General features: G+C 39.8%; 1 protein-coding gene across 1 annotated transcript; it reads left to right on the top strand.

Moving 5' to 3' along the window:
• Window positions 1-5,096: 5,096 nt before the first annotated feature.
• On the top strand, window positions 5,097-7,945 carry mRNA-cap (mRNA-capping-enzyme). Its single transcript, XM_065233242.1, has 7 exons — window positions 5,097-5,473; window positions 5,538-5,946; window positions 6,018-6,562; window positions 6,628-6,766; window positions 6,883-7,156; window positions 7,216-7,406; window positions 7,465-7,945. The coding sequence occupies exons 1-7, from the start codon at window positions 5,291-5,293 to the stop codon at window positions 7,581-7,583; spliced, it is 1,860 nt and encodes a 619-aa protein (XP_065089314.1). The 5' UTR covers window positions 5,097-5,290; the 3' UTR covers window positions 7,584-7,945.
• The last annotated feature ends 4,463 nt before the right edge of the window (window positions 7,946-12,408 follow it).

Raw genomic sequence — 12,408 nt, forward strand, 5'->3', positions numbered from 1 at the left:
GTTATGGTAGTCAGTAAGGTCCACGAATGGTTTTGTAACATCGATCAACTTTATGTGGAATATATCGCGAATTGGTTGCCTGTAATTTACTGATTACCAATTCACGATATATTCCACGTAAAGTTGAGCGATAATACAAAACCATTAATGGACCTTACTGACTACCATAACCATTACCATTAATGTTCTCAAATCATAAGTAAAAACGTTCTTATATAGTTCTCTTTCTGAAAATGTATGGAGAAAACAAGAATTTGGAATGGTAATGGTTCTTAACAACCCATTATTTGTAAGGTCCAGTTCCAAAAAACCATAATACATAAGGTTGAAACTTTATCATTAAACGTTCATGTAAAGTTCCATAACCATTTCAGTTAAAGTTTAGCAGGGATTATAAACAATTTTTAACCATTTTAGGTACACGCAGAAAAAATTACCGTCGAAACAAAAATATTTGAGGTAAATTTAAACGTAAATTCAGTTTGTTCTGGCCACAAACATAAACTAGGTTGATTTCAAACGTATTCTACGTTTGAATCCATTGATAATAATGTTTAAAACAAAAATAATGTTACGTTTATTTTAAAAATATTCGTGTTGAAAATAAACGTGAATATTTTTGATTTATTTGAAAACTATATGCAATCAAAAATTAATATGTTTATTTTAAACATGCTTTTCATGTTTAAAATAAACAAACATATTTTGAAATTATTTTAGCATTTGAATGCTGAATAAATCAAAATAAAATGGATAGCAAATTAATGGAAATTCCTGCGATTATGGAAAGTCTGTGGATGTTTGGATCCGGGGAGCCGTCGGGGTGGGTGTCCGATCCGATCCAGTTCAGTAAAACTGGTGAAACTTTGTGATATTAGCGTCATTTTGTCGTTTATGACACTGGTCCTCATACCGGCCTCTTTCTACGTTTAGTGTTCGGGGATGATCTGTTTTTCTTTCGACGTCGGGTGGGGGGTGAGGATGATATGGGGATCGGTATCAGAAACGACGGATTGCCGTTAATATTGTGATGTTCCACCGGTTTTGTCGAGCTTGGAACATTGCGTGGGTTTCCGGACCCTCTACTTCGGTTTCGCCGCTTGCAGGCCGTTTTCGGTTAAGTTTGCCGAATGCAAACAAGAAGGAAAAAAGGACACGCTAAAAATTGATTACCCAGGTTATGTATTGTTGAAATAAACATGCTTTTGAATTTATTCTAAACATACATATTTTTGTTGAGAACATGTTTGTAATTTACTTTGAACTATTCATATTTTTATTTAATAAACATATATATTTTTAACTTAAATGAACAAAATTTGGTTCCGTGTAAGGTCAATTTATGGTTCGCGTTTATGAGGGATGTTTAACATATTTATCCGGGTTTTGATCATACAAATGCACATTGCTAGCTTTCATGCTAAGAAATACTGGTTTTTGAGTCAAAAGTTATTATACGTCGTTTGGTGGCCCCTATTGTTACTTAAGTCAAAGTGTATTTACCAGGATATTCGGGAGAATTATCAATTACGTCTCCTTACGTGCAGCCCATTCATCATTTTAGGACCACCGAAATCATCTTAGCAACAAACAGTTCGATTTATTCTCTTTAATAATGAGAAAGCGAAACGACGAAAGTACACTTTTCACGGGTTTCTCAGTGCTGTTACTTAAGGCAAACGGCATCTCCATAGAAATCGGGTGACTTAAGTAACATCGAAAACTATTTTGATCGGAAGGTGATTACGTCAAAAAGCAATTCGACTGGTAAATAAATTTAAAAATGGGATGTGATCCTATATTCGGACCTATTCGGACAGTATATAGTGTAATAGCAGGAGCATCGATTGACACTGATAGCTCGACTTTGTTTACCTTTGTTACATTCGACGTAATGAAAATTTGCTCTTGATTTACTTGTGTGCAATTCGTATGGAATTTTCCACTGGATTTTTAACCAAAAGTAAGTTAGTTGTACCCAACAGTAGGTAAATATGATTATACTCAACGTTGGGTTCCCATACTTTACTACCCCTGTTGGGTGGTTTTGCTCCTCCGTTTTTGACAACATTTGAAGGAGAAAAGGAGACAAACTAGTCAAAAGTAGGTAAAAGTGAACTTTCCGTTGGGTACTTTTTTCTTACCGTGTAGGTTTTGCACCGTCGGGGTTAACCTCAATCTGATGACAGTTCAGTGGTACTGTTTACGTGGACTTAGTCGTTTTTTTCTTGGGTAGATTTTCTCGATAATTTTTCAGACTGCAGTGAGATGTAAACCACACTTCTGCATTGTCCACGAGCAACATCTTTTCACCGCGCTGTTCCTCGTCAGAAATAACCATGCTCGGATAGCAGGGTTAATCGATAACTATCCATCTGTCAAATTTTAACCAAAAGTTAAAAAAATCCACCAAATGGTTCAGAGCCTAACACTGAGTTCATTTGTGACGTCACGCTGCAGAACCTAATTTGACACATTAGAACACCTATATGTAGTCACCTTGGTCTGGGGTAGAGTCGGTGCACTGTACACAAACATCATCCTCTGATCGAATGAAACCTCAGACCATTCAAAACAAAACACCGAAATCGGTTTTTCGAATGATAGCTGCAACCGGATGACGGTTGTTTTGAAATCAGATGATTTTCCTCTCGAATACAGGATGAAACTTGTTATGAGAAGGGATAGGGTCTTCAGTTGAAATGCGTAATGCTCTCTGCAGAATGACTGTCATACTAAATGGAAATGCATATGGAATTGGTTCAGCCCCATAACGCAAATCATTCAAAACGATGATGTGAATAATTAGGTTTTGCACCGTCGGGGTTAACCTCAATCTGATGACAGTTCAGTGGTACACAGCAAAAAAAGTTGTTGAATATTACATCGAAACTGCTGCAACCACGTCAATCCATCGGTTGTGTAATATCACATTGTACGATGTACATCGATTTTGCGAACAAATTTACATCCATTGATGTAATATTGTATCTGCTTTTTGCTATTACATCATTATTGCATACATCAGCTTGAATTACGTTGATCGATATTACATTTTTTTTGCTGTGTACTGTTTACGTGGACTTAGTCGATTTTTTCTTGGATGGATTTTCTCGATAATTTTTCAGACTGCAGTGAGATGTAAACAGCATTTCTGCAATGTTCACGAGCAACATCCTTGCAACGCGCTGTTCCTCGACAATTTTCAAGTTAAAATTCAGAAACTTTAGAAATTTTTTTTTCGAAAAAACGACTAAGTGCTTGTAAACAGTACCACTGAACTGTCAAAAAGGTTAAGCCTGAGCCACACTGCGTTCATTTGTGACGTCACGCTGTAGAACCTAATTAGGTTCTGCAGCGTGACGTCACAAATGAACTCAGTGTTAATAGGCTGAACCTTTTTGACAGTTCAGTGGTACTGTTTACAAGCACTTAGTCGTTTTTTCGAGAAAAAAAAATTCTAAAATTTCCGAATTTTAACTTGAATATTGTCGAGGGACAGCGCATTGCAAGGATGTTGCTCGTGAACATTGCAGAAATGTGGTTTACATCTCACTGCAGTCTGAAAAATTATCGAGAAAATCCACCCAAGAAAAAATTGGCTAAGTCCACGTAAACAGTACCACTAAACTGTCATCAGATTGAGGTTAACCCCGACGGTGCAAAACCTAATTAGGTTCTGCAGCGTGACGTCACGAATGAACTCAGTGTTAATCGGCTGAACCTTTTTGACAGTTCAGTGGTACTGTTTACAAGCACTTAATCGTTTTTTCGAAAAAAAAATTCTAAAATTTCCGAATTTTAACTTGAAAATTGTCGAGGAACCTCGCGAGGAACAGTGCGTTGAAAGGATGTTGCTCTTGGACATTGCAGAAGTGTGGTTTACATCTCACTGCAGTCTGAAAAATTATCGAGAAAATCCACCGAAGAAGAAATCGACTAAGTCCACGTAAACAGTACCACTGAACTGTCATCAGATTGAGGTTAACCCCGACGGTGCAAAGCCTAATAGACGAGTGCACAGCTGGATTTGAGTTCACTCACTCGACAAAAAGTGACACAACAGCGGGGCCCTGTTTACTAAAAATGAACACATGAATAATACTCGTGTAACATTTGAAACGGGCCTATCACCTTTTGTACACAAAACCTGTAAGGCCCTTTTCGCGCGAACCGAATACGCTCACGCAAACTTACAACACCATAGGGTAGAGGAAATTCTCCCCTTCCCGATAGTGCTCTTGGTTTGCGTGGGCGTACTTCGGTTCTCGTGAAAAGGACATAGCAAATTATTTACAAAAGTGTATAGGCCCTTTTCAAATGTTACGCGAGCATTATGCATGTGTTCATTTTTAGTAAACAGGGCCCCGCTGTTGTGTCAATTTTTTTCAGTAGATGAACAAAAGTTCACCCGTGCACTCGTCTATTAGGTTCTGCAGCGTGACGTCACAAATGAACTCAGTGTTAAACGGCTGAACCTTTTTGACAGTTCAGTGGTACTGTTTACAAGCACTTAGTCGTTTTTTCGAAAAAAAATTTCTAAAGTTTCTGAATTTTAACTTGAAAATTGTCGAGGAACAGCGCGTTGCAAGGATGTTGCTCGTGAACATTGCAGAAATGCTGTGTACATCTCACTGCAGTCTGAAAAATTATCGAGAAAATCCACCCAAGAAAAAATCGACTAAGTCCACGTAAACAGTACCACTGAACTGTCATCAGATTGAGGTTAACCCCGACGGTGCAAAACCTAATTGTGCGCCGGCCTTTAGAATTGGATGCAACTGAATGATGTTTCATTCTATAAATAAAGGGTGATTTGGATCAGTGTAATCAGCAATAGAGATTGCTAAAGTATGATTGTGCAAGTGATTTGTTTTCATCGGGAAAATTTTCCGCTATGAAGTTTTTTTTTCCCGATGAAAACATTTTGCGTATACGTATACGTGACGCACACTACGTACGATAAACGTCAGCAATCTCTATGCAGGAGTTTTTTCTGTGTACAGATAATTTGACACTCATACAGACTTTTGAAAAAACCATCTGGCATCCCTGCAATACTGCTCCGAACTTCAACTGTCATCTGAGAAAGTTTGTTCTTCGGATCGGTTCGTTCCGTTCGTTCGGTTCTCCGTTGTTTCTAAATCTGAAGTTGATTTTCCTATAGCAAATAGCTCCTGCTGGTCCTTTTTCGGAGTTGTGCGTGTAAAAAATCAAGTGGAAAATCCTTAGGTGGTGGCATACTGAGTTTTAAATCGTGAAATCCATAAAAAGGTGCAAAAAAATAGCAATGTCTCGTGGTCCGGGTCCGATTCCCAACCGGTGGCTCTATTGCCCTCGGAAATCGGAATCTCTGATTGCTGACAAATTTTTAGCATTCAAGACTCCACTCAAGGAAAGTTTTGAATCTCAGATGCCAATGGAGTGTTGTTTCTCACCGGATATGCTCTTCCAAGTGATGAAAACCTACAAGGTACGAAATGGCCAGAAGTGTGTATGTGGCGACATCGGACCAATCTTTTCTTTTTTTTTGACAGGTAAAAATTGGTCTTTGGATAGATTTGACCAACACAAACCGTTTCTACGATCGAAGAGAAATTGAAGACAACGATTGTCAATATGTAAAGCTGCAGTGCCGTGGCCACGGAGAAACTCCCACGATGGAACAAACTAAGGCGTTCATAGAGATCGTGGAAGAATTCAATCGCGATCATCCTCTGGAAGTGATTGGCGTTCACTGCACCCATGGATTCAATCGGACCGGTTTTCTAATTGGATCCTATATGGTTGAGAAGCAGGACTGTGCCGTAGAAGCTGCCCTTGCTGCGTTCGCCAAAGCTCGTCCGCCAGGCATCTACAAGGAAGACTATATCCGGGAGCTGTTCCGACGCTATGAAGACGAAGAGGATGCCATCCCGGCACCGCCGCTTCCGGATTGGTGCTTTGGTAAGTGTTATATTAAAGTTGATTAAAGATTTGTTATTTAATAACAAAAGTGACATTCATTCTACGTGCAGATCAAGGGGATAGTTCTAGTAATGGGCATGTGGTTCCGATCGATGAACAAGATGACATGAGCAATCAAGAAGACCAGGATGATTCTGAAAGTAGCGGAAAAAGCACAGCCACTAAACGCAGTCTGGAAGCCGAAAGTAGTAATGCAGATGATTCGGCAGGTGGTAGCAAGCGCAAGAAAATGAAGAGGGAATTCATCAAAAAGAACGCAAGGTTCATGGAAGGGGTTCCTGGTGTAACGTTAGTTTCTGATCAACCCCGACTCGGCACACTGCAGCAGATGGTGCAGAGCATGTGCGGCTGGAAATCTACCGGGTTTCCTGGCTGTCAACCGGTGTCCATGGATAATACAAACCTAAACCTACTGCACATCAAACCGTATAAAGTATCATGGAAGGCTGACGGCACTCGATACATGATGCTGATTGTGAAGAAAGATGAAGTATACTTTATCGATCGTGACAATTCTTGTTTTGCCGTTTCGGGTATTACTTTTCCTCAATACTCAAACTTGCATAACCACCTAACCAATACTCTACTGGATGGGGTAAGAAGTTGAAGAATCTTTTTCGGATGGAAGCACCTATTTTAGTAATATTTTTTAAAACCTAGGAAATGGTGATAGACAAAGTGAATGGGCAGAAAAGACCACGATATCTGGTTTATGACATCATCCGATATGAAAATGAAGATGTAGGGAAGAAACCATTCGATCCGGACCGTTTGGTGTATATTGAAAGGCGGATTATCGGTGAGTCCTGTATCAAATTCATAATCCTTCAGTCCTTAAGTGCGGTTGGACAAACTCGCAATATGCTATTTAGTACTTAGTTCCACTAATAGAATATATCGTATCCTTTTCTTCAGGACCCCGCACAGAAGCCATGAAGCAGGGAATCATTGATCAAGCTCGGCAACCATTCAGTATAAGGCACAAAGCATTCTGGGACATAACACAAGCACGGGCTCTGCTAGGTCCAAAGTTTGCCAAAACCCTGTCACATGACCCTGACGGTCTAATATTTCAACCAGGCAAGGAACCCTATGTCGCAGGAACCTGCCCAGAGGTTCTCAAATGGAAACCGTCTACTCTTAACTCCGTCGATTTTAAGTTGAAGATTGCTGAAGAAAGTGGCATGGGGTAAGATGAATGCAATCGACATTAAATTGTTAGATTTCTACATTAGATTCTGATTTCAGCGTGTTGCCTAAAAAGATTGGACTGCTATTTGTAGGAGGCATGGAAACAGCCTTTGGTCAAATGAAACTCACAAAGGAATTAAGAGAGTTAGATAACAAGATTATCGAATGCAAATACGAGAAGAACGCTTGGGTCTTCATGCGCGAGAGGACGGATAAATCCTTCCCAAATAGTTTCAAGACAGCGCAAAGTAAGTTTTTGTATTCTTGGGATGTGATTCGGATTACCTAACCATTTATATCTTATAGGTGTATGCCACAGTATTCGCTATCCCGTAACGACTGACATTTTGCTGAACTTCATCGACACGAAAAGGTACAGAGAGGATTCCTTCCGAATGCCGCCACCTGCAGCATTTCATGAGTAATTTTGTGAAAACTACGATAGTCAAATCTGTTATGTTCATCGGTTTGTTCGAGACATTTCACCACTTGTAAGGACTACGTTACGAATGTATCAAAATGATCGACATCTAGGTTGAATTAAATCCATTTTTAAAAAAATCGATATCAAATGAACATCATAATTTATGATGACAATAAGCGGATAGGTAGGAGAAGGAGAGGTATAATGAGCCTACTACCAATTAATTTTATTGAATAATTATAAACTTAAGGCTAAAGTACAGGATGCTCATGATGGCCCACCTGTTCACTATTTTTTTCAGCGTCGCCAATTTCCTCTCCCGCAGGTAGGCACAGGTACACCACCACAACTTTTCGGTTCTTCTCCTGTTGGTCAATCTACCATTAAATAGTCAGTACTTGTTTAAGCTTCTCCGTGTGTTCATTATTCTGGTCTATATGTATTCTTGGGGATTCCATTGAGCAAGTATTGAAAGCAATTAAAATACTATATTTTTATTTTAAACGATATCAATAAAGGGGCTGTTCATAAACTACGTAGACGGTTTAGGGGGGGGGGGGCAGACTATTATCCACGGCCCATACAAATTAAAAAAAAAATGAATGCACAATTGCCTAGGCAGGGGGAGGGGTAAATAATAAAAAAAAACGTCTACGTATTTAATGAACAGCCCCTAATAAAACACATTTTTACATCTAAAAATAACGAAAGACCTGGGAAGAAAAGCGTTAAGGTAAATTTTGGTGTCTGAAGGCTTTGCACTAATATTTTTGAATAGCTAATTTTATTACGTATACGTAATAAAATTAGCTATTCAAAAATATTAGTGCAAAGCCTAATAGGACTGTGTTTATTTGCTGTTTATGGCTCGCGTAAGATTTGAAAAGAGCCTATATTTTTTTTTGTAAACAAAACTTTTATTATATCTATATTAAGGGGAAGTTCATCGCCCCGAAAAAAAACAAATATGTTATGATTTTTCTAAAAATATTGAAAAAAGGTATAAAAAATCTAAAAAAAATAATTTTTTTCTAACTCTTCAAAGAAAATTCTCGTGTAAAAACATTTTTTATAAGTCATTGTGGCGTAAAGTTGGCCATAAAAAACCACAAAACAGTTTAAACAGAATGGTAGTGAACCGAGCCAAATGCTCCGCTATTACGTTCTCACGAAAACAACAACCGATAATATTTAGCTATGACATGTTTGGCTCGACAATCGAACGCGTGAATCAGGTGAAAGACTTGGGTGTGATCTTGGATTCGCAACTTTCATACAAGCAACAAATTGCATATGTTGTCGATAAGGCGTTAAGAACTTTAGGGTTCTTTTTTGGATGGCTAAAAACTTCACTGATATCTACTGTCTAAAATCTCTCTTTTGTTCGCTTGTTCGATCGACGCTTTTATATTGTTCAGCAGTTTGGAACCCAAACTACAACAACAGTGCCGAGATAATTGTTTCTGTTCACCGTCGCTTTCTTCGTTTTGCGTTGCGTAGATTGCCTTGGAATGATCCGTTTCGATTACCCAGTTACGAAAGCCGTTGGGACTTATTACGGATGTCACTTTACGGTGAAAACTTGTCACTTGTCGTCACGGTAAAGTGATTCCCATTTGATTTGCACGGCAATCACGGCTCTTTTTCTGAATATCACTTCCTTATCACCGTAGTGATACCCGTAATAAGGCCCGTTGTCAACTTATCGACCTAGAACTTCTCCGGACTAGAAGAGACACAAGCAGAGCCCTAACCGTGGAAGGACAGATTGCGAGGCTATCCTGAGGCAAGTTGACCTGAATGCTAATGCTGTTATGCTAAAAGCTAAATAGTTACCTAAAAATACTACCTAAATCGTTCACAACCAGAGCCGGACCACTGATGAAAACCAAAACTACAACCCTGAAAAACGTATCGATATTTTCGAAGGCTAACCTATTCTTGCTAGTGATTCTGTCCAATTGTTAGGTATCCAAATTATAGTCATTTGTAAATTTATTATTGAATATATGGATATTATTTTTTTCATTTCGTTTATTTGGCAGGCTCAAATGTTAAAAAAAATAACTTAGTGGAGCCGAGTAACCTGGAATACCAATTTTGGTACTCAAAATACAAACAAAAGATATAAAAAATGCATATTATTATATGATTTTAATGGGTGGCAATCGAAGCAGCGACAAAGCGATCTTCTCCTGTGCACGCAACTTATTTCTTTCCCGAAATTGTTCCTCATTTTCATTGAACCCGAATCGTGATCGCTGCTGCTGCTTCTGAACTTCGTTTCCCGTTGCATGCTCTCCGCTACTCTCGTCGGTCGTCGGGGTCGTCACGTCCATTTCGTTATTTTCATTCAACATCTCAACCCCGTGTCCGTTTCCTGGTCGCTAATGACAAACGACGCACCTTCCACCACTACACCAGCATACGTACTGCTGCTGTTTTGTTTTCTTTCACTTTGCTTTCCTTTTTCCTTTATTTGCTTCTCCGGTTCCTTCCGAGCCTTCCACTTGGGGCAGGAAAGCTTCTGATGTCCGTCCGCCTTGCACAGAAAACATTTATCTTTGTTGCCATCATAAAATATATTTCCTTTGCGATTGAAGAAATATAATGACGTAGGGATTTCCTTCTTCACATCCATATATATATAAAGGGTGATACGGTCAAAATTTGGTCAATATCAACTTGACGTATTTCTTTCAATTTTGCATTTAAAAAACCTGAACACCCCTCATTTTGAAGGTGTGTGTGTGTGTAGAATGTTGCTCCTATTTTGATTTTGGAATTCACTCTTCAGTTGTCAAAATGCCGTCCAAGCAAGAAGAGCAGCGTATCAAAATTTTGCTCGCGCATCGCGAAAATCCGAGCTACTCGCACGCAAAGTTGGCAAAATCGCGTTGCCAAATCAACCGTTACAAATGTAATTAAAGTGTTTGGGGAACGTTTTTCGACAGCCAGGAAGTCTGGATCGGGGAGAAATCGAAAACCGGAAGCCGCTGAGACGACAAAGAGAGTTGCCGGTAGTTTCAAGCGAAACCCTAACCTCTCTCTCCGAGATGCCGCAAATAAGCTGGGTGTATCGTCTACAACCGTGCATCGAGCCAAAAAACGAGCCGGACTATCGACTTACAAGAAGGTAGTGACTCCAAATCGCGATGATAAACAAAATACGACGGCCAAAGTGCGATCCCGGAGGCTGTACACGACGATGCTGACGAAGTTTGACTGCGTGGTAATGGACGACGAAACCTACGTCAAAGCCGACTACAAGCAGCTTCCGGGACAGGAGTTTTATACGGCAAAAGGAAGGGGAAAGGTAGCAGATGTTTTCAAGCACATGAAACTGTCAAAGTTCGCAAAGAAATATCTGGTTTGGCAAGCCATCTGTACCTGTGGCTTGAAAAGCAGCATTTTCATAGCTTCCGGGACTGTCAACCAAGAAATTTACGTGATAGAGTGTTTGAATAAACGTCTGCTGCCTTTCCTGAAGAAACACGGTTGTTCCGTACTGTTTTGGCCGAATTTGGCATCTTGCCATTACGGTAAAAAGGCCATGGAGTGGTACGCCGCCAACAACGTGCAGGTGGTTCCCAAGGACAAGAACCCTCCCAACACGCCAGAGCTCCGCCCAATTGAGAAACACTGGGCTATTGTCAAGCGGAACCTAAAGAAGACCAAAAAAACTGCTAAGGGCGAGCAGCAGTTCAAGGCAAACTGGCTTTCTGCGGCGAAGAAGGTGGACAAGGTGGCTGTACAAAATCTGATGGCAGGGGTCAAGCGTAAGGCCCGGCAATTCGGATTTGGAAAAGCGGAAGCCCAACTGAATATTTTTCCTGAATTTTATACTAATTGAACTTGAAAAAGAAATTTAATTTGATTTTTTAAATAAACGATTTCACCGATTTACACGCGTTTTCCCTTGACCAAATTTTGACCGTATCACCCTTTATACCGCGTATCCCTGTATATACCTCAAAGCACAGATCAGTTGAAAATTTCTCCCGGATGATGCGTTTATTTTTTCCATATTTCCCCAGCACTTTATCCAGCTCGTTGTCGGGTACCTCTGGTGGCAAGTCATACACACGCACATACTGGATGAATTCACCAGCATGCGACATGCGTACCTTTGCCGAATAGAATGTCAGAGCATGGAGCATCGCTTCCTCTTATTTGAACTTCATGAAGACTCCCCTTTCCTCACCAATGCGATAAACAGCTTCCATTTCAGCCGGATCCGCGTCGAGTGCTTTGGCGAAATTTACAATCTCTCCGATGTTTGGTTTAGCATCATAATGGCTGAAGCTAAACTTGATGGTGTTTTTTACTTCACACATCTTACACCGTAGCAACAAAAGGCACCGAACTGCTAGCAACGAACAAAGAGCAACTATATAATAGCGAGTCTCGAAAACAGGCTATCGCGTGGTTCACACCGAAATAAAAATTCGACTGCTGCTGTAGGCAGCTGTGGGACAACTGATTTAATAGGGGTTTTGATCTAATTTCCGTCATACTAAGCACAACGTGCACCTCTCTTTTCTGAACGAGTTTAAACTAAAAATGGAATTTTTCTGTCAAAGATAACTTCAAAATTTATTCACCTTTCCATACGTACCGTTGGATTTCATAAAGAGCCACAAATTGTTGAAATATTGTTTAAAATCTAATACTGCTTCTTGATTCTAAATTCGTTCTACGAGTTTCAATTCCTCTATAGATTTTCTTCGTCCTACGGATAAACGTAGAAAAAGGGGATTCGCAGGGAGCGCTTCTTTTGTTTTGAGAACAATGAGCGTAAATATTCATACAATGCGCTCTAACAG

Source organism: Ochlerotatus camptorhynchus, unplaced genomic scaffold (genome assembly GCF_037179485.1).
Source record: "Ochlerotatus camptorhynchus isolate MF236.1 unplaced genomic scaffold, CSIRO-AGI_Acam_v1.1 ptg000394l, whole genome shotgun sequence".
NCBI classification, from domain to species: domain Eukaryota; kingdom Metazoa; phylum Arthropoda; class Insecta; order Diptera; family Culicidae; genus Ochlerotatus; species Ochlerotatus camptorhynchus.

Coding starts and splice junctions, on each gene's coding strand:
- mRNA-cap (XM_065233242.1), top strand. CDS start 5,291: ATGTCTCGTGGTCCGGGTCCGATTCCCAACCGGTGGCTCTATTGCCCT. Junction 5,474..5,537: donor AAGTGATGAAAACCTACAAG/GTACGAAATGGC, acceptor TTTTTTTGACAG/GTAAAAATTGGTCTTTGGAT. Junction 7,407..7,464: donor TAGTTTCAAGACAGCGCAAA/GTAAGTTTTTGT, acceptor TATATCTTATAG/GTGTATGCCACAGTATTCGC.